The 22,681-nt window shown below is 43.1% G+C and overlaps 1 protein-coding gene across 1 annotated transcript; it reads right to left on the bottom strand.

Annotated features, from left to right (window-relative positions):
- Positions 1-393: 393 nt before the first annotated feature.
- On the bottom strand, positions 394-21,752 carry tdrd1 (tudor domain containing 1). Its single transcript, XM_076298784.1, has 25 exons — positions 21,585-21,752; positions 19,713-19,765; positions 19,485-19,545; positions 18,868-18,985; positions 18,498-18,561; positions 18,138-18,230; positions 17,604-17,783; positions 17,154-17,297; positions 16,654-16,825; positions 16,370-16,444; positions 15,632-15,808; positions 15,174-15,281; positions 14,846-15,016; positions 13,808-14,095; positions 13,331-13,465; positions 10,956-11,068; positions 10,397-10,562; positions 9,589-10,164; positions 9,149-9,265; positions 8,828-8,941; positions 2,626-2,793; positions 1,826-2,191; positions 1,116-1,181; positions 685-725; positions 394-468 (listed from the first exon to the last, which is right to left on the bottom strand). Exons 1-25 carry the CDS (start codon positions 21,739-21,741, stop codon positions 394-396), a joined length of 3,798 nt encoding a protein of 1,265 aa, XP_076154899.1. The 5' UTR covers positions 21,742-21,752.
- Between the last annotated feature and the right edge of the window lie 929 nt (positions 21,753-22,681).

Below are 22,681 nucleotides of genomic sequence, written 5' to 3'. Positions count from 1 at the left end.
TTTTGAAAACAGAACAAATGGTGCTAACTTGATTTACGCCAAACAAGAACAGTTAATATTTTCTGCTCACTGAAAAGCAAGGAAATCCTGAAAAGGTTCATGATCTACATCCACGGAATGCAAGTGCATCAAGTCAAGTCAACACACTACACAAACTGAACTTTTTTGGTTTTACTGTACTTTGAACAGAACATGAACAAAGTAACTAAGGACCAAGACAACTACCAATTCCAGCAAGTATCCCATGAACGAGTATGTTGTTTAAAATAATAAAAACATAAAATAGAATTTGTCAATACACACATATATGGCCCCTGTCATCTTTGCTTGGGCAACATAATTTTTTTTAACATAAACAATAAAACATTAAAATAAAAGACAGGCTTTTTAAACTCAGCGCACCACAGAATTCTGCCATCCGTTTATCTGCTGCATAAGATGTACAATAAGGTCTTCAAGCTTCTCCATCTGCAAGTGAAGGATATTATGTCAAGTATGTTACATGCATTCACTATGTATTTACAAAATATGACCATCCTAGTGAGGTAGGTCCTCCTCAAATGGGAAATGTGTCTGTCTCTTCCATTAGGGCTGGATTGGGTTGGATTTCTAGGAATGCTCTCTAAATCCAATTTTAAACAACCCATCTTTGGCCAGTTTCACCTATTTGAAACAGGTTCTCACCTTGTTCTTCAGTTCACTGCAGCAGCATGCTTTGTGAGCAACTGGTGGAAATAAACAAGACAGTGCGTCAATGCAGTGACATTGCAATCGATGCATATTCATGGATTTCAGGTCCCTTTCCACAGGTGTATTAATCGAGCACCATGCGGTCTGCATTCATAATCTAGGTGCTTGATTTTTATACACCTATGGTAAGGGACCTGATGAAACCCACGAATGTTACGTTGTGTTGGCAGAGATGTGCATTGACCAATAAAACAAAACCAAAAATTGGCAATTGACATCCATCACTCTGTTTAAGAAACAAACAAAGATGCATTACATGCATAAAGAAAGTTAAAAGAATTAAGTCCTGCAAGATAACTGGCCTCAGAAATCATATTTTGGGGTTAGGGTTTTTGAGGGGTGCTGGGAGAGTGTACAGTACACACCATCATTAGGGACTGAGCCGGTGCTGCCTGGCACGTCTTTGGCTTCCGGCACCTTCTTCGGGCCACCTGAAATCATCCAAACATCCTAAATGTATCCACACGTACACACACACACATGCACTGGGCTCATAGGCCGGGGAGGGGAAATAACACGTCTGCTGTGTTATGGGCTTAAAACACCACCTGGAGCTCCAGCTATCATCCTGAGAGGAGAGGAGCTCTGCACGAAACAAGACCTTGGCTGACAGTTTTAAAATATTTTTTTTTTACTGGGAGCAACTAAAATAAAAGTTTATGGCACTGAACAATAATTGGGTTCTAGAGATTCTACATGTCTGTCTGGCTGAGTGAAGCCGCTTTCCTAAAAACAACACCTGAGTTTGCACACTTGTGCAACCAAATCTTTGACTCCACGAAAAAACCCGCAAATAAAGGAGTACTCAAGTGGTAGTAGAAGTAGACATCTAATGCCTCTGAGAGGCTTAAGTTGGACAAGCCCTCTGTTTGTACTCACAACTAGCACAACATTCCCCTCATGTTTAAGCTGGACTGTAGTGGTGGTTACTGGGGCAAATCTACCTAGAAATTATTACAGCATGGTCATTCCATCTCTGATGACCTTTTGAGATATCCGAGAGCGGCTGTCCTGTTCAATCTCCTGTGGGAGGAAAACAACAAGGAAAAATGACGCTAATGCGCCACAATGCTACCTGTCACTGGGGCAGCCTGCTGTTTGGGCGCGCTGTCCTGAGGTTTGGCTGGAGCTGGAGACTCCACTGGAGCCTTGGCTGGAGCCCCAGGCTGAGGGGTGCTGATGGGCTGCGGCGGTGGCGGTGGGGGTTGGGGTTGGGGCAAAACCTTACTCTCAGGGGCCTGCGGTGCGCTGGCTGCAGCCTGGGGGCCCTGGAGGCTCTTCAGCAGGAGTGGACTGATAGGCCCCTTGGCCTGATGGGTAATGTCCAGCAGGTTGACGGTGCCGTCGAAGGCCTGAGCGGTGGCCTGGAGTTTGCCGCTGAGCAGTGTCCCAAAGAGCTCCATGGAGCCTTCAGGCCACACGGAGGGGAAACGCTCCTTACCTGGGGAACAAGCGGGGTAGAGACGGGGCTCTTAATGCTACAAATGGATAGATGCAGGAATGGACGAATGGAGTGCGTGAAATCGCGCTCAACTGGAAATTTTGCAACGCTGCTACAGCGAAAAGCCAGAGGTGCGTGTAAATGTGCAAACAGTTTTTTATTTGCTTTGAGTTCTTTGCAAACGCTTGCAAAAACTGTTACAATGGAATGTTTACACCAAATTGTTCAAATGTAACTGTTCGGAGAAAACGTTCGCCACTGTTTGCCAATTTTGAACACACCTCAGGACTCCACAAACAATTATAACAGTTATATCTACTGTTATCTACATATATAAAATTGACATTTGTATAAAATTGATATGTAAGCATTGCTTGCTATAGATATGTGGGATGGATAAATGTCTCAGAGGATAGCAGTAAAGCTATATTCACCAGTGAGGGCGCACCGCACGATCCTGAGGGGAATCTGGAGGAATTCTCTGGGGATGGGCAGGATGTGGGAGAGCGGAACCTCCTCCGCGTTCCCAAAATCAGCGTAGATCACGCTGGCCTTGGAGCTGTTAATGTCCAGAACCACAGCCCGGTACCACTTCTTATCTCCTGAGTCAAGGGAGTAAACACTCTGATTAAATACTGAGTTCAATTGAACGGCATGGGGTGGTGGAGATGAGGTTACTTTACAGTTGTGTTCTGCAGTATACTTCTGCCCAATGTGTTAAGGACTCTGTAAGGAAAGGTGGTAGAACCTTACAGAACCAACTGGAAAAAAGATGGCAAAATAAATAGCCAAATAGCTACATGTTTCCACATGAAAGTTCAACATACTGGTCTACTCTTTTGCACTACAAGCAAATTGCCTCTGTTCATTGGCTGCGGGAACAATGCATGGAAAAGCCACAGTATCCTGTGTTTAGCAAGCTTAGGAATGCACAGCGACACACACACAGCGTTTAAAGGGCAGGCCAGGCAGGCGTTGGGGCAGCTTCAGAAGTGTGTCATTACTCCAGACGCTGCAGAAGTTAAATTAGTGGGCTCTGGGTCGGAATGCTGCGGTACTGCACACCGCCCAACTAGGAAGGAGGGCTTTGATGAGCACCTGGCCTGCAACTGCTCTCCTATTGGCTGTCACAGATTCCAGTAAGAGCTCTGCATCCAGGAGGTCTCTGACTCACTTTGTAAACGTCCTACAGTAAACCTGGGACAGCTAGAAGGGTTCTAAAATAGGTTATGAGTTTAGTTAAATCAACTAATTAGCTAAATAATTCCAAAGTCCTTATCAGCAAGTCTCACCACTTGGCGGCCATCTTGGTAATGGCTTCGAACAGTTATTTTGGGCAGCTATTTTGGAAGATGGCATCAATACGTCACTTACATTACAGGAAGGGGCGGGATATGTGTAGACAACTGCCATATAGACTTCTGAAGTTCGCCTACAAAAAAGCTAGCATCTTTGCCTATAGACCGCTGAAGTTCAAACTACAAAACTACAAAAAGTACCCAAAGCTGCCATCTTTGCCCATATAAAGAGATCCGGGTGTTAATTGAAGCTAACTACCTATGGATTGCAAGTTAGCTCTAGCCTGGAAAATCCAGACCCTGGTAATCTAGAAAGATTAAGGGTCTGGCCACGAACAATGTAATGGCCCAACTTTAGGGGCGGCAACAAGCATGCATTTAAAAATCTCACTGCACGCAATTGGATAACACTAGAACATGTTTACTCTGAATGATTTCGGACTTCGACGCAATCGGAAAACACTACGACCAACGTGTACTGTCCTGCAACGTTGCAGCGCTGTCTTCATCAGTTTAGCTGGTTCCCCGGAATGTTGGGGTAAAAGTAACGTGCATCATTGCTCATTTCCAGAGTGTCTCGCAGAGACAATTCCATTGTGCTCTCGGGAGAAGTCTGGATTTCCAGGGTAAGTTAGCTCTGGGGTAGCAAAAATCAAAGTGTGCCATATTGACTTACCGGAGATCACAGTATCCACTCAAAGGCAAAAGTGTGTAGAGGAAAACATTTGCATTTCCGATTTCTTTTTTCCCCGCAAGACTGTAAAGAGAAACTAGGCAGTATTGGCAATTTCTTCGCTGTTTTCTTGGGTTTCGCTTCTCTTTCGCTGGCTCTGTCATGACGAATGTCTGAAAAACTCCATCGCTACAGTGGGTCCCAGTTAAAAATTGACACTTCATTCACGATCATGGTGATTCACGCAGCTGGGTGAAATGTAAGTACAACTGCAGCCGCTTGGGGGCAGCATAGTCCGCTGTGGCGTTCCACGGTCGAACCAGACGGCTCATTCGACAGCAAGGGCTGTGATTGGCCGAGTTTTCAGTGCGTTTCTCTGTGTTTTTAGCAGCCCCTGCAACATGCTAGTCCACTGTAGCCTAAGCTTTGTACATAATGTTAAACATAGTTTTGGATTCATTGGCAAGATTTCTTGATTGTACAGTGCCTGTCTCTCAGTAATGTTTTAAAATGAGAGCTTCGTCAGCTGGCAGTAGGCTACTTTGTCGGTAGTCTTGAGAAGTTCGCTTGCTAACAGAACATAAATATGCTGCCCAGAAACCTTGTGAATAGTTCTGTTTTTTTTTTTACTACACTAACAAGGTTGAAATATAGACTTTGCCTACAGCATCTCCTTAACAGTAATGTTAACAAAATGACAGCATTCATATGACAAAGAAAAACGAATTCGGTCACTCAAGACTGTGCCAGATAGCGTTGTCTGACGGTCGAGTGGGTTAATGCAGCGGTCCCCAACCACCGGGCCGCGGCCCGCAGGACATTCCTAACCGGGTCGTAGCCTACGACATGAGTTTAAAAAAATGCATGCAAACTAAACTAAATTTAATTCGCAATAATGTCACGTTTTTACATGGCATAGGCCTATATGCAGTTTGATTGCACGCATGTTTGCATTTTGCAAGGTCTATTTTCTTACGTCTGTCTGTCCCGCCTTCAGCACTTTTACATATAGTATTGCCTTCAGCGCTGCGCAGCCTCAGGTCAGCTCACTTCACTTGATCAGTTCTTGGCGAACGGTAGTGTCACACGAAGTTAGCTAAACTGCTAGAATGAGCAACAAAAAACAAGCATCTTTAGCAGGTCACTAGAGTGTTTGAGTTGCGAGAGCCGCTGCAGAGATTTCTTACAGAAAAAAAAAGTCACCGTTAGCTGCACATTTTAGTGATGAGGACTGGGTGTCAAAACTCGCTTACCTGTGTGACATATCCGGGTTGCTTAATGACCTCAACCTGTCACTCCAGGGGAGATTGACGACTGTCTTTAAACTGGCAGATAAAGTCGCTGCATTTAAAGCCAAGCTTGATTTGTGGGGACGAGTGGACCGGGGTGTATTTGATAGGTTCCAAACAGTAGTGGGAGTTTTGGGAGAGACGGAGGCAGGGCCCTTTCTCTCGCAGCTGGTGCGCGATCACCTTGTTGCGCTTTCAAATGAGTTTGAGCGTTACTTCCCATCCTCCAAAGATCCACGGCAAATCAATGAGTGGGTCCGCAACCCATTTGTCAATATCCCGAATAGTCCTAACTTGTCAAGCAGGGCTCCCACTGATTATATTCGTAATGCACGTTTAGTTCCCATGTTTTGTTCCCATATTTTGTTAAGCATGTTCACACTTATAGATGTAGCTTCAAGTTGTTCAATGTTCATAGTTCATATTGTTCAATTTTCACTTCTTCAAGTTCACGTTTTTCACAAGAGATCGTTATCTTCACTGCTCATACATAACTGGAGCTAGTTCTTTTCAGTAATGCATGCACAACACATATGGAACATGGAACCCCCGACCAACCCCCACCCGCAGGTACGTGGGGAAAAAAATAGGAATCAAACCGGTCCATGGAATATAAAAGATTGGGGACCCCTGGGTAGGGCTGCACGATATATCTAAAATCTATCGTTATCGCGATATCAACGCTTGCGATGGACATACCGCAAAGATTACTTAATTTTCGATACATTTTGATACATTTTCTGTGCCGCACGCATTCCATACAGTCTATGGTGTATTCACATTCTGAATGTCAACATATTTTACCAAACCGATGCTGTCATGCAGCCCTAGAAGCCCGTCCCCCACCAGTTTAGGTGTGTGGTGTTTTAGGTGTTGAGGCAGGCTGTGATGGCTGAAGATAGTGAGTCAAGCGAGGTAGGCTACACTTAGGTGAAGAGGAATTGGTGACTAAAAGGAAAAACATGTCTGTTATAGGGAAATATTTTGGTTTTATGAAGGCCGACTTATTACAAACACAGCGCCAAATGCGTTCTCCACCGTGTTCAAATAAACAATTTCTTTCGTTGTTGTTATAGGATCAGAAGATAGCCTATCTGTCTTTCACTGTAAGGCTTGTATTTCATAATTTGCATTTAGCAAAAGCCCCAGACAGCAGCAGAGAGGTAATCAGGATTCGTTATTTGTAAAAGTTGTTTAGCCTACTTTGTTAGCCTGGACTGTGTGATCGCAGCCACTTACTTTCACTTTCCGCTGCCCTCGTAGTCGGCATGCCGGTAGCCTAATAACGTGGGATGCGCAGCGTATGAGGTTATAGACTGGGATACTTAAGATTTTAGATGATGACCGCCGCGATATAGCTTAAGTACAGTAGCTTTTTTGCTAGGCCCAGCGAAGGCTGGCAATGTGGAATATTCCGCTGGTTGGTGCGCAAGTATTCAGATTGGCTGTCTATCCGTCTTTTACGAGGATTTTCTTGGAGCACATCTTCCACACAACTTCGATAGCCTAGTCAGTGGGTATCTTAGCTGTCCACCTAGGCTACATAATATACTGCTCAAAAAATTAAAAGAACACTTACAGATTTCCACAATTGTTCAAACCAATTTTTTGAAACCTTCCACCCTTCTCTCCATTCTCAAACTACATTCACAGAATGTCTGACAGTTCTTGCAAAATAAAACACTCGCCTTAAAAGTTTTTCTTCTGCTCAGAATCAAACAGTGTCAGCACCAATCCAGTGTATGATTGAAGTGTCCCCTTAATTTTTGAGCAGTATACTTTATATTGTTTATGTAGAAAATTATACATTTATTTCTGTAATTATACATTTACCCCCCCCCCCACCCTTCAGTCTATGTTAGCAGCAAGTAGAATGGAGAAAAACATTAAATATTTAAATATCGCAAGTTATATTGTTATCGCAGTACTCAATAATGTTATCGCATATCGCATGTTTTCCTAATATTGTGCAGCCCTACCCCTGGGTTAATGCACGTATTTCCAGAACAGGTCTGCAACTTTCAGGCAGTTCTGAGTTCGAATCTAGGCAGGAGCAGAGCCATATAAAGGCCTAGGCCTATTGTTATCATTTTTTGCAAGGTGTTGCTCCTGGCAATACTTGTTTATAAGACGTTTGGTGATTAATTGATAGCTGTTTTTGGGACACGTTAAACGTTCTTTATAATGAGCGCATACGGGGAGTAAAACGACTGTTACGCGCTGTTACAACTGCAGGCTACAATGATTGCAATACAAAAATATGCACATGTTAGTTTAGTTAGTTTTGTGATGTTTTGCACTTTTGCCTCATGTGTTTTCAGGTTTGAGGGCTTTTATGGCAAGATTGACCTTGGTCAGACTCTGCATATTATTTGTTATTTCTCCGTATGGAAAATAAAGTCAATTTTCGACACACGTCTGTTATTAGTTCAATAACAAGTGTTGCTTGTTAAAACATGTGACTAGTGAAACTCAAATGATTTTAGCCAAAAGCCAAAAAATGTTAGAGAGAAGGAGAGACGCCGGTGCAGCTCAGATGTCTTCTTAATTTTCTTTATTCTTTAGTAAAAGGTGCAGAACATTATTAAACTTTGACTAACGTTTCGATGTTTGTTAGTCAAAAACATTGACGCATCGAAACGTTAGTCAAAGTTTAATAATTATAAAAGGGTATAAGATATATAAACTCACGCTATTGTATTATCATGTATGTTTGGTAATGGCTCAGCTTTCTCTGATTGTTCTACTGACTTGTCAGATCGCATAAAAAATAGTAGTGGCAGAACTCCAAAGTGACACCTTGTGGTTGTTTGTGTCAACTGCAGTTTGTGCCATTTCTGCTGAGAAAATGGGGTGCGTGATTCCTGAAGGAACCCGTCCAAACTTAACTGGGACCCACTGTACCTTGTTCTAGCCGGTGCCTGGCGTCTATGTGTATTTAAATGCAGTAAAGCAATTTGTTACACTCGTTATACTTCCTGACACTGAGGCCGCCGGCACAAAGTTGCAAGGGTGTTTTTTCCGCTCATAGGCGCTAGGTGGAAGCGAGACGGCCACCATTCAATCCGAAAAAAGTCATATAACCATTCCAATGACTCCAAAGCTGTTAAGTTAAGGTAAATTAAGCTAAAAACCTGCATATTAAGCAAAAAAAAAACTGCATAGTTTGCCTTTAACAGGTGCGATAATTCAAAATCACCATGTTATTTTCCCATAGGAAAAATCTCAAGATAAAGATCTTCAGAAATCTATTGGCATTGCGAATTAACCCTATACGGAGGATTCTTTGAGTGCTGTCTCTCCTCATTCCTCAGCGACTTCAAATGACAATGGCTGAATCTGAATGTGCATGCTCTATTTTGACCGGCAGACTCACCGGAGAACTGGGCACAGCAGGCAGCGCCAGGCTGGGGTTTGGTCTGGCTAGGGGAGGCCTGCCCACAGTACTTCTCCACCTCCATGATCAGGGACTGGAACTTATCTGAGGTAACTGGAGAGACCGACCACACACACACACACACACACACACACACACACACACACAGTGGAGTAGGGATTTAAAGACACCACAAAATGGAGATGCTATAGACTAGACTAGCACTGGATCTAATGGAGATGCTATACACTAGACTAACACTGGATCTAATGGAGATGCTATACACCAGATTAGCGCTGGAGCTAATGGCTGGCAGCAGACCTTCAGTGGAGCTCATGATGAAGAAGAGGGCGGGGCTGATGGCTGCTGCCACGCGCGGTGTGAAGGCCTGGTTCCGAGGCAGCTCCTCAGTCTTCCAGTCCAGCGGGAACGTTGCAGCTGATGGGGGACACAGGCAGCAGGACATGAAGACGCATACAACTAAGCCAACCTATTATTGGAATGGCCTGGCACTAAAGGGGTTATTTCACACAAACCTGAGGCAAAATCCTGGTAAATGTGCCATTACTAATTACACCTTCACCATACCATAATTACTATTTTGTGAACTGACTGATAGTGTCAGTTTTATGCTACCCGTCTCTGCTTATGTCAGCATTTATAATTAGCAGGTAAACCCAACTTATAAAAACATGTATGGACTAGGATCAGGATCAAATGACAATGTGCTAGACTAACGAAGAAAAATCATTCAGACTCACTAGGCGGTGATGCTGGGCTCTGGTCCACAGCGGGAGTTTTTAATGGTGGAGCCACAGCTGGTGCCTCTCTGTGATTGGTGGCTGCAGAAGGGTGTGTGCCGGGAGCTTGGCTCTGATTGGTGGTACCAGAGGGGCGTGAACCAGGAGCCTGGCTCTGATTGGTGGCTACAGGAGGATGAGAGACAGAAGCCTGAGGTTGACTTGTGGCATTGGTTACAACCTGGCTCTGACTGGGAGGGCATGTTTCTGGACCCTGGCTCTGATTGGAGGAACTGACAGCGCTGGGGGCAGGGGCCTGGCTCTGATTGGCTGCAACAGGAGTGTGAGGGGCAGGAGGTTGGCTCTGATTGGCTGAGTTGGGAGGGCATGGGCAAGATGTCTGGTTAACATTGGGCTGTTTGGCCAGCTGCTCGGAGAGAAGTGTTGCGGCGATGTTGTGGCTGTCGGACTGGAGCTCGATGCCGTAGCCACGCTCAGTGATGGAGACCACGCGTCCAGTCAGGTACTGGCCAGCACACAGCTCCTGCATTCTCTGAATGGCAGCCTGGGCCCACTGACCACCAACTGGCTCCACACCTGCAATCGACACACACACATACAAGAATGCAAAACAGCTTGAATTTAGAGAATACTTCCAATAGGTTGAATCAAACCAGTAGTCTTAAAAGCCTTCAAACTGCATGTAGGCTTTAACTACCTTATTCAACCCGCTGAGATTATTCAGAAGCATTATAAGAGAGCCAGTCATCTTCATGTTATTGCATGTGAATATACCTCACTGGTCACCACCACCAACACGGCCCCTTACCTGACAGCCAGCAGCGAATGGCCAGGAAAGGAAGGGTGAGCAGCCGCTGCTCCATGATCCTCAGGTGAGTCGCCTCCACCGTGCAGCTGTTCCCATAGTCCACGAAATACACCTGCACCTTCCCATCAGCCCCCACGCTCTGCACCATGGCGCGGTACCAGCTGCCGTCTGTCAGGGTTGCAGCAGTTACAATGTTTACAGAGCGAAACAGAGTCAGGAAGAGCCAAAATGGCGACTATTTAAATGCCACTTATTGACTTATTTGACTGCAAGGAACTGCAACCAATTCCACAGCTTCACATATTCAAGCACATGGAGCACTGGGCTGGAGGCAATTTACAAGATAAATGCTTCAGAAGTGATCAATTTGAGAATTTACACACAAATACTATTTCAGTTCGTAATATTATTTACATTAGTCCTGTACAATTTGCCTAGATAAAGTAATTGACAAGTTTAATGTAGGCAAAAAAGTTTCCTAAATGGTCCACTGTAGTCTTTTTCACCATCCACATGCTGCTGGTGGTCGCCCCCTGTTGGTGGCAGAGTGGTATATTATCTCACCAGAGAAGAGTGCACAGCAGGGCTCTCCCACCACAGGGCTGAGGGGAGCAGCATCTCCCTCACAGTGCTTCAGCAGCTCAGCAGACAGTTGTGCCAGAGCCTGCAGGTCTGCAACACACACACACACACACACACACACACACACACACACACACACACACACACACACACACACACACACACACACACACACACACACACACACACACACACACACACACACACCAGAGTTTGTTAGCCGGGTATTGGCCGGTTTCACGCGTAGTTGTCCGGCAGAAAAAAATATATATAAACGGACAGAATGTCCGGTAGAAAATATGCTACATTTATTAATTAATCCATAACATTAAATAGGCAAATATTGCACGTTTCCACGACAACTTAAATATCAACTTAGCCTATGTAACGCTTTTTTTTTTTCATTTCAAGTTTACACATACAGCGGAGAAGGCCTATTTTCATTCTATGAAGACGCGCCGCAGGTAAGCAGGAATTGTTGGAGTTGCGTTAGGCTTAGAGATGCACCGATATGGAATTTTAGGGCCCATAACGATAACCGATATTTATTGGTTTGTTGTGGCCGATACCGATACGATAACCGATAATATTACTCTTGAAAAAAAATTGTGAAAAGTGATTGGGGGAAAGCATTTAATAAGCATAATTATGTTTCAGTAATTTTACCTACCACCAAATGATGGACAGAACTCATAATAGTCCTCAATAGTACGGCAGTCAACAACATAACAGTAGCCTATAGCCTATAGTATGTCTGGCTCCTTTAAGTGAACCTGACGTCAGTGAATTGCGAGTGAGTGGCTAGAGAGTTTGAATCGTTTTCATTTAGGACTAAACGCTCATAAACGGCTCAGCTTGGAATAAGCTACAGTATAGTGACCAAATCAGAGTTTGTGAGGGAAACTTAGGTTTAGTTTCAACTGAGGGTAACTGAATAAAGCTGCAACTCCTCAGACTGTATCTTATGTCCGTCTACTCTGTTGCGCACAACCTGCTGCAGCAGCAATGAAAGGAGTTAGCCCCGAAGGTTTTAATAACTTATTATGATGACCTGTCTGGAACTGAAGCACGAATGGTAAGCATATTTATAGGTAATAATACAAAACCCAAGCTAAAGTAATGCAAATATAATACTAAAACACAACTTAGAACTAGGCGGCCTACTTATGTACTCGTCCCACTAACGAGTTTGTTTATTTCTTTCCCCGACCAGCGCGGTAAAGTGCATCACACCAGCACAAGACGGCTCTAGATAGGGCTGAGCTCCGCTCTGTTAAGGTTAAATGGCGGATCATTCACAAGAGGATTTTGAGATGCACAGATTCCCAAATGAACGCATATCCACAGATTTTGTTAGAGTGGTAAAATACATTCACACCGCTGTCATTATATTGAGGAAAAAGTATAGCCAACCAAGCTCAAGTAGCTCAGTGTAGCCAGACGGACCTTACGTATTAGGACTTTAAAAAATATCGGCGCAAATTATCGGGCAAAATTCTGTTATCGGACCGATAATAATATTTTAATTTTTTCACTTATCGGCTAATAATAGATCAGCCGCCGATATATCGTGCATCCCTAGTTAGGCTACAGCAACGCTAATTTGTTAAGCATCGTTCAAGTTATTTATTGGGACTATTCCTATTTTAGGGGGGATGTCACGAATGCCTATCGAAAACTTTCAGTAAGGGCCTGTGCGGAGGGGCCGCTGGGAGTGAGAGTGAGGGGCTGTGATCGCACAGTAATGATCTTATACCAACAACGATATCATGCCTGTTTTTAAGCTCATGCCGACTGCAAAATGTTACCTATCCACTGGGAATTCTCCCGCGATTCTCTGTGCTGTTTACACAGCAGAGTGTGACTTCATGAAAGTAGCCTTCTCCGCTGCTTGTGGAAAGCTGATCCTAAACAAACTGCTGGTGCTGACTATGCTTAATAAACTGCATTGTTGAAATAGTTTGTGATTTAGTGGCGTTTAAATGTATAGGCAATTACTATATGGCTATTTGAAACAGCAGTTAAGTCCGGCAGATTGTCTGTATGTCCGGTATTCTGGAATACAAAAAAGTCTAGTGTAACCTCTGGACATACGCACATACACACACCATCTCAGATATATACACAAATAATACCACCTATACTACCTCCACTAGTAGTTTCATTCCAAATAGACTCATCATATGGTCGTAGCTCCTACATAATACATAATACACAACAATAGATTTTTTCACAGTAAAGTAAATAAGTGACTATGCTTTCATCCACTTAAACATTTTTTTAAGTACTGTGGAGTTAATGGCATGATGATGTGTAAATATGGTGTTTGCTGTGTGATGTTGTCAGTGGCACCTTCGGGTATGTAGCGGTAGCAATAGAACTCCCCCGGGTTATCGAGAACACTGGCCACCATGACCGCCAACTGGCCGTCACACGGGAGCTCAGAGCATGACCACTCCAGCTTCGGAGCCTTGGGGGCGTTCATTACTATAGGACAATCAGGGCATCACACACACACACACACACACACACACACACACACACACACACTTCATATTAGCCATCAATGCACCACTGTTGCGGTCATTAGGCTAGTTTTGTGAAATACTGCCAAACAATACGGTTACAAAAGTCATTCACGGAATGGCAAACTGAAAGCTAAAAGTAACAGATGACAAAACATTCAGACAGTACCCTTCATCCATCTATGTGCAAACATCCAAGCCCAAAATAGGCCCAAAGAAAGATTTCTAAGGTTATGCACTTTCACCGGCCTTCCTCTAAATCAAAGAGTGTCAAGTCAACAAAGACGAGGTGATGCACTCTTACCAGGGGTTTTAGGTATAGCCCCTGGGCCAGCCCCCGTCTTGGGTTGGGGGGTGCTCTGCAGCTGCAGGGCTTCTGCCGGGGCAGCTTTGGGCTCTGCCAGCGCATAGCCCATGGACACCAGCAGCTCGCCCATGTCGGTCTGCGGGTCACTGGACTCGTCCACCATGGCCACCTGGATGCGGTCAGCCTGCCGGCCACGCACCTCCACGCGCAGGAAGCGGTTGGACACGAGCCTCTTCAGTATCAAGGCGGCCTGCTCGGGCCAGCTCCCCTCAGGGGCTAGGATGCCTGGGTAGAAAAGAGAAGGTTCATTTTCACTTGGTCAAATCTATATAGCGCAATTGATCTTTTTCACACAAGCTATTTTTTTTGTAAGTATATGGCAGGTCCAGGTGTTACTAATGACATTAATTTAGGTTCTGATTCTGCAACACCAATTGAACAGAGACATAATTAGTGACCCCTGTGGTTGCCTTTCCATTTCATGTCAAAATGGCTGTGAAGAAAGTCTACTAACGAGACGTAGCACACGAGACTGATGGTACAAGACATCAGATTAGAATTGGAATGAAAGAGGTGGTGTATTCCGTTCCTATTCCATTTGAACAGGGTCAATCGGATTGCCTGCTGTATCTTCAAGGAAAAGTAGGCAGCAATGGCAATTCCAATCAAATATTCTAAAGCGATTGAGAGCACTTGATCGGAATAGAACGTACCCCCCCCAAAAAAACTGTCCATGTAAACCCACCTAGTGGCAAAGAATTTATCCATACACTTAAATCATCTTTAAAAACTAGACCTCTTGCAATCGTGACTGCTAAAGGATAATGACAACCATATGATTATACTTCCTAATACAATTCTCTCCAAAACATACCAGTTTATATAGCATCTAGAGATAAAAAAAGAATGGTACTTCTTTTCGAGGTACTGTTAACGTGTAAATTGCTTAGAATAAAGCACATCTCAGCATAAACATGACTACATGACATGAACTTATTCCTGACAGCTTGTCAAAATTAAAAGATAGTACAGTACCTGCCAGGCTGCAGGAGATGCCCTGTGCGGCTAACGCTAGCAGCTCCGCGCTGATGGGCAGCAAGTGAGTCAGCTCCGCCTCCTCCACGTTACCGTAGTCAATGAGGCTCACGGAAGCGCGAGTCTCTGAGGTGTAGTTCAGCACCTTCGCCCGGTACCACTCTCTATCCTCTGCACAGCACAACAGTACAGCTCATTTACTGCAACTTCAAATTATCTAATGATTTAAAAAAAAAAAAAAAGGTCATGCTGCCACTATTCTAACATATTGAGAGAGAGAGAGAGAGAGAGAGAGAGAGAGAGAGAGAGAGAGAGAGAGAGACTTTACCAGAGAAGAGGGCGCAACAGATGGTGCCTGGGCTGGGTTTGAAGCTGTCGCTGGGCTGAAGGCGGGAGCAGTGCTCCTTCAGCTTCACCTGCAGCTCCTGGATCACACCTGCTCAGGGAGGATGGAGACAGACACACACACAGAAATATTTGGCCACCAATAAAAATTGAAGTCACTGCTACACTATGTAATGTAACACCATTAGCGGTCACATCCACATCCAAATCCAAATTTTTCATTTATTTGTCAGGGGCTACTCAACAGTCAGGTGCTACTGATTACTTATTGTAATGGTAACTGTGGTAACCACCCAACTGCTTTTTAGTACATTTAAAAAACAGAAGGGCATGCAACAAGGGACCAATTGACCCAGTTCTGTATCATATTATTAAACTTCAAATAGCCCATTTAAAAACATCACAGCTGTTAAAAAAAAAAACTCCTTTGGGATAACTTACGGGAATTCTGCACCACCTGGCACACAATGTCAGCGGGTGAGAGCAGGTAGGTGACCACTCCTGTGAAAGAGTCGCCCACTTCCTGGAACTGGAGGGCAGGGTGCTGGGCTTCCGCACTGTTGCTTGGGGCATCCACCTGGCAAAGGTACTTCTCCACAGATGCATTGAGCATTGAGTCTGGTTGAAGGGACGGAGGAACGACAGAGGCCTCAGTCGCTTTACTTTTTTGTTTTTGTTTTTCTTTAGTTTTTTGTGGTTAATTTCAACTGGTCTACTGTACATTAATGTCCTCACTGTACACTACCACAAGCATTTACACTCCGGGTTCGCTAACTACGTTGTTGGTGCTTCGTTTTATGTGTAGGGACCCTGAGGTTTCGTGCTGTTTTGAACAATATTACTGGTTAAAAAATGTTATTTGGGAAGCCTTTGGCTCACAGCCATAAGCTAATCCACTGTTGCGATTTGGGGCTATAGGATATACTGGGGGCAAGCTCTGTAGTGGTTGATCAAAGAAAAATACTGTCTCCACTCCTTATTTGATGTGTTTTAATGCAGAAAAAGACCCTGGGATAAATTTTCGCCGGCGTTACACTTTAAGACCTAGTGTGTAAAGTGTTTATGTACTAAAATTCAAATGACTACATTTTAGAATTTTGGGGAATTCTAAAATGAACCGCTGCCTTGGTGTCCTAAAACCTGACAATAACGAACAGACACACACAGCCATCGTCTTACCAATCTCCTGCTCAGTGGTTGGGGAGATTTTTACTGCGTAGCCCTGCTCCAGGAGGAAGCTACTCAGCATCTTATCTGTATAAGACAGGGAATGAGTACATTATAATGGCCACTGAAATGAACACCAAACACAACAATAGCACCAAAATTCCCCCCCAAAATTAAAAAAAAAAACATTACTTAGTAAAAATAAAGAAACTATCTTTTTATCACCATGTAATTTCACATTACATCAAGTATAAGCTCTTTCAATAAAAGAGAAAGAGAAAAGTTTCTCTCCATACCAGTGGAGGCCACTTTCATATCTACGGAGTAGAGTCTTTGAGCATCCCCAGTGACGCTGAGCACGTGGATGGCTGCACTCTTCCCATAGAGAAGCTGCCTGAGGAAGATGTTGCACTCCTCCTTCCAGCCGCCCGCTGCGGCCGCCACTCCGGCCACGCGACACTGCAGCGCCTGCTCAGGGCAGAGGGTCACACCGTGAGTGAGGACAAGGAAAGAGACCTCCTCTAAAAGACGTGCCATGGTGATGATAGCCATGGCAATGGCAGACAGTTATGTGGTCCTTTAGGAAGGTCTTTGTGTAAATACAGTATCTATCACTATCATGTTGCCCATGATCTATTTTAAACATCATTTCCTAATGATGACCATGATGACTGATTAGACTAGTGGCATCTCGCTCAGCACTGACTAAATTTATTATTATTGAACATTTTCTTTTGTTTATTTTTATTGCCTATGAAAGGACAGAAAGACACAGACAATCAGGAGCTGGACTAACGTTTGGAGCAGTGCGGTCAATGCTGTCTGGAAGAGGCCTGATCCGGTCGAATGGGACGTCCTCTTCGTTCCCAAAGTCGATGTAGAGAACTCTGGCATTCTGCTGATCTCCACTGACGGTCTGCACCAGGCCTCGATACCAGTGCTACATCGGACCAAAGGGCAATGAGTGCAACTCTCCTTCATCACCTCAACTTTTGTACTATAATAATGCCAACACTTATTTATATGGCGTATCATAATCTGCAGGTAAGTGTCTTACCAAAACAGACATACACTAATAAGCGTGCTGAAATGGACTGTTATTTATATGTATAGCACATATCGTAATATATATATATTGCAGAAAAATAATATAATATATCGCAATGTCTGTTTTTTCCCCCCAATATCATGTAGCCCTAATATACAGTAATGTATATTTGTATATTTAGTGTGGTGTCTTGTTCACCTGGTCCTGAGAGAACTTGATAGCACAAATCTCCCCAACGTCAGGGCTGTAGGGGCTGGCAGATGAGCCACCACAGGTGTTCTGCAGTTCCATGGAGATCTTTCTCAGAGACTCCTCTACCGTTGCGCTATGGATATGGATGAAGAACTTGCTGGGGCTTTGCACATCAACCACTAAGGCCTGTGGACAGATGGAAGGCCATAACCATTACAACAAGCCTCTGAAGACCAGAAGCAACACAGAGTAACCTAGCCACATCCAGGCTCTGCTTTGAACAGTGAATTCAAATGTCCTCTGCAACAGCTGCTACCTTCACATGGAAGCTATATGAATTTACAGCCAAAAAACAAACAAAAATTGCAGCACAGTAGCAATACTGTCCATAAAAGCAGATTACAGAATGTAACTGTACTGAATTACAGGCTAAGTGACAATGCTACATTTATGCTCTTTAAAGCATGGCTAATTATCCAACCATGTTGGGAACATGTTGAGCATCAGGAGTAAGAACATGGGTTCTGTGGAAGTTTGTACCTTAATCTCAGTTCCTTTGGGAATGTCATTCTTGCTTAGGTCCTGTACGTACAACCTCTTGGTCTGAGGGGCATCCGTACCATTCACCTGTGGCTGAGAACATTGCATTACTCAGGACAGTTTTTAGTTTTTCCATGTAGAATTGTGTACTGTACAGCTATCCACGCTGACATATTATAGTTTGTGTGTGTGGTTTTTTTTCAATATCAAAAGGATAAAGATCTGTGATAAAGCCAACATTTCATAAATCACCCTTTCAGTGACTACTGACTAGTATTTATTTAAATAGGACTAACAATTCTGGAAACCACACTGCACTTAAATGACAACTGAAATGAAAAGTTATAAAATGTCAAGCACCTTGGGTTCTGCAACAGTTGCTCCAGTGGTAGCAGACATGGCTGGGCTTTCCTTTGGCTTCTCACTTCAGATGGGGGGACAAGGACAGATAGCGCACAGAAAATTCAGCCAAACTTCTGATAACAGGGACAGGGTAATATCCTACAATCCCCAAAATGTCTATACTGCTGTGTACGCATGGTTATACTGTAAATCCTAAAGCAGTACAAAAATGACCAAATCTCCTGGTGACTCTTTACAATTTTTCCTCAGCGCATATATAGCTAGTTCTCATAAGTGGGCTACAGATTTCAAATATCCCCAAAGACGCCTGGGACAATGTTCTTGCACTTAGCTTGCCCATCACCCGGATAGCCATAGCAGCAACTACCTTTGGTCAACCTCTGCAGCAGTAGTCTTGCAGACGTGTCTATGGGCAGGCCAATCCTCTGATTGACACGACACAGAGCAGTAGTTGGTCTTCTTACAGCCAGAGCATCTTAGCTGACCTGCGAAAGCCAAAAGCCCACAACAGTGAAGGCCATAAACCAACAGGGTAATGTTTTGCAGTAACTTTATAGCTAGGCTAAATGACCAATGAGTAAGACTTTACATTACAGCAAATTTCCTTCGGGATTAATGAAGTAACTCTTATCTTACTGTATGAATCAGCGCAACTGGCTAATTGGTGCGATTTGACATGGGGAAATTCCAAACTACAGATAAAACCCAAATGCTACAAACAAAACACTTGGCAAGGCCAGGTTTGTCTAGTTCAATGATGACAGGATAACTATTCTGTTTCAATTAGGGGCAGGTGAAAAAGGGCAAATTACAAATCAACAAGTGGGTGGGGGAAAAAATCAACAGCAGCATACTGTAATATGTCTTAGAAACATAAATACACTGCTATCAAAAAACACTCATTACATTCTTCATTTAATCCTTTATTGCAATCTCGTCTTTCAATCAATAAATCATATTTGCACAAAAAGAAAATGGACCAACCTTCTTGTCCACAATAATTACACAATTTCACTGTGGCTGATCCAGGCACGGCAAGCATCGTCTAGAATGACCATGATACAAGAGTAAATCAGTGACAAATGGCAGGTTTTTCTATTATCATTTTACATTGCTACTGTGCTAGACTTAAAATTGGCCAATTCAAGTGTTCCACAGCATTCTTACAGTCATCACAAAATATATAAAACTAAACTAGGTGAGAGCACAAACCGAGGAGAGGTCCATGGCACACACAGGTCTGCTTGACTGCCTGTTTATGGGTCCTGCAGCAGATGTGAGAAGAGAACAATGAATTGTCGCCCATCTGGGTTCAGAGGATGAAAACAACTATTGCTAAATAAGGACACAGCAACACAGTCACTTTGAAACGACCTCTATTGTAAAGCAGAATGCTGTCTAGTTTTAACATCTCTCTATATAGGAAAAAGCTTTTCTTTGTTGAGTATCTGTCTGCGACTAGGAGTTCTGTATGTAATGGTTGAGGGAAATGTATGTTGGTTTAAACTTTCTAGTGGCAAGTTTTCAAGATCCCACTGATATTTTTTTGGGGAAATAGCCATATTGTAAAAGCAAAGGTTAATGAATCCACCACTCGTGTCATTAACAGTGTTGGGCAAGTTACTGAAAATTAGTAATTAGTTACAGTTACTAGTTACTTCTTTCAAAAGTAATTCAATTACGTTACCAATTACTGTATATCAAAAGTAATTAGTTACTAGAGAAAGTAACTTTTGAGTTACTTTTAAGTCTGCTTTTAAAATGTCAATATGAACAGTACTGAACAGTCACACACACAATAAACCTAATTTTTGGACCTATTTATTGTAGTTTCAACGGCCCTTCAAATCAATAGCCTTGTGCATGAGTTCTCAAACTTTTTCCGACCACAAAACATTCTACAATGCATGGCCTCCCTGACCTTGTTTTGCGCCACCCTCACCATCTAGGTGGTTTGATAGATATGTACAGTACACTGCCTACTGCTTGCCTTCTACTAGTATGCATGGTGGTGCACTGACACTGAATTCTGCAATATAGTAATAAGTTATTATTATCATTATTGTTGCAATCCTTCTGTAGGCTACATGGAATTCGTTCAATGGGATGTAATGTGATACAATGTTAAATGGCCTATTTTCAAAGCAGTTATTGTCTGCTCACACACACATAACCTTAGGTTATCCTCATCCTGCTTTGAACACAGTTGTATTATATAGCATTTTAAGCACCACCAGTTTGGGAAAAGCCTGCGCTGCACAAGTGCTGACCTACCGAAATAAGTTCTAATGCATCCGAGAGTTTGGGATTGTCGCGCACTATGCAGAAGGTTACTCTTCATCTGATAAGGTGTTCCAGAGAGAAGTTGCATGTTCCGTCGCAGACAAATGAATCCATAACACCATGGACGTCAATTCCGATGTAAACATAGCCTACTGTGCAAATAACTCAAGTCGCTGTTACGTACGGTAGACTATTTGGAGGTTTCTTTATCTGGTAAGTGAAATCTGCATTTTCCTCTCGAGTTAAACGTGTGCTTGCTTGTGCCAAGGCTATATATAGGCTACCGTAGCCTATTGGTGTTGTGGCGTGGCTATGTTGTAAGAATGAGAAATTGATATTTTGCGCAATAGGCGAAAAAGAGTGGAGATAAACAACAATGCGCTTTTACTGTAGTGGAGCTTACGAAATGGAAACGAAAGGGAAAAGACTTTTAAGTTGCCCATTTAAATTGTAGCGTAATGCACTCTTGTGTGTTTTAGCATAAATCCGAAATAAGGAGGAATGTGAGGAGGCTCCTATTAACTGTAAAGAATGCATCTGCAATCTAAACATGAAACACAATCGCTGGAAACACAGCTAAGGTCGAAGCAGCAAATGTGCATCTTGTCTGCAGTAGTTCATTCAAGATCAACAGAGTAACGCAAGTTGAAATTTCAGTAATTGTAATTGCGTTACTGGATTTACAAAAATACTTCGTTACATGCTCGTTCCCACTAAAAGTAGTGGAATTACAGTAACGCGTTACTTTGTAACGCATTACTCCCAACACTGGTCATTAATAATCCAACATGTATAGTTTACCTTTGACCTCTGGTGTAGGTTGCTCCGGTGCCTGATAACTGATTTGCTCAGCTACAACTGGCGAGGAACAAGATGGAGAGACCACGCCAGGATTAGTAGCGGGTCTTCGAAGAGGAAGGTTTGGCCTCACCATTGGGGAAATGAAGGCGCGGTTCATTTTGACAAGGGCAAATCAGTCACCTAAACATAAGACAACCATCCCCACAACTTTCGTTAGTTATTACACCTCTGGTAATTAATTCTAAACTACCGTTACAAATCAATGTATTTCACGTGGAAAGCAAAGTTGGGCAAACCCAGCATTTTTTAAATGGGCGACCCATATTAGCTAAAGCTACACAGCGTTAGTTAAACAAATTAGGCTAAATTTAACTTGAATACTCTGAAGAGTTCTTGTCAAATATACCGTGAACACATCCAATGTTAATGTAGACAATTCTACTGCAACTCTTTGGTTTAAAAGCTGAAGCAAAATTATGACTTTTAAACGTGCCGCATTTACTGAAACGTCGAACTGTAAGATGTCTGTAACATGATAAAAGTTAACTAACACGTTTAGTGGCTAACGTTAGCCAGTTTACACTTCATGAGCATGGTTATTTATTCTGTTAATTGCAGAAGACAATTTCAGTCCATTTCAAGGACTTCATACGACATCTTCGTAATATATCAGCTCATAACATTTTAAGATTTGTTTTTACCAATTTCATATTCCTATTATTTCACATACCTACCTGCTGATCTCTACTGCACGTGGATATTTCACTTCTATCTGTGTCGGGATTGTGTGTGCTACGCATGCGTAGTGCTCAACGACGCTTCCACGCGACTTTGATGAACAAGTTGAAAGAAGTTGTGTTATGCATTGCTGACCCAGATGAGCTTAAATGAATGTCCTGAGGAAAAACATTTAACTTGTTGATATACTCACTGTGCACAATACAATATATAGATTGTACCGTGTACAAGAGTTGTATATTCTAAAACTCACCTTGTCCAGTTGAACAGACTCTTCAGAATCATTCTATATAATGTTGCGCAGTTTTATAAGATGCATCCACTTCAAGTACATTACTTTATATGTCTTTATACATTTG

This window comes from Alosa pseudoharengus, unplaced genomic scaffold (genome assembly GCF_046254945.1).
Source record: "Alosa pseudoharengus isolate Yale_2024_CS ecotype anadromous, Long Island Sound unplaced genomic scaffold, YU_APseudo_1.1 YU_APseudo_1.1_scf_21, whole genome shotgun sequence".
Lineage (NCBI taxonomy): Eukaryota > Metazoa > Chordata > Actinopteri > Clupeiformes > Clupeidae > Alosa > Alosa pseudoharengus.
Note: the sequence above shows the minus strand (reverse complement) of the source record. Positions and strands in the feature narration are given on the sequence as shown.

Bases quoted from the DNA above. Each gene is read 5' to 3' on its own strand.
- tdrd1 (XM_076298784.1), bottom strand. From the start codon at position 21,741: ATGAACCGCGCCTTCATTTCCCCAATGGTGAGGCCAAACCTTCCTCTT. The intron at 18,231-18,497 runs GTGCTTGACATT...CAATGTTCTCAG, and splicing joins CAACTGTTGCAGAACCCAAG to CCACAGGTGAATGGTACGGA. The intron at 469-684 runs GTGAGAACCTGT...CTTCACTTGCAG, and splicing joins GCAGTGAACTGAAGAACAAG to ATGGAGAAGCTTGAAGACCT.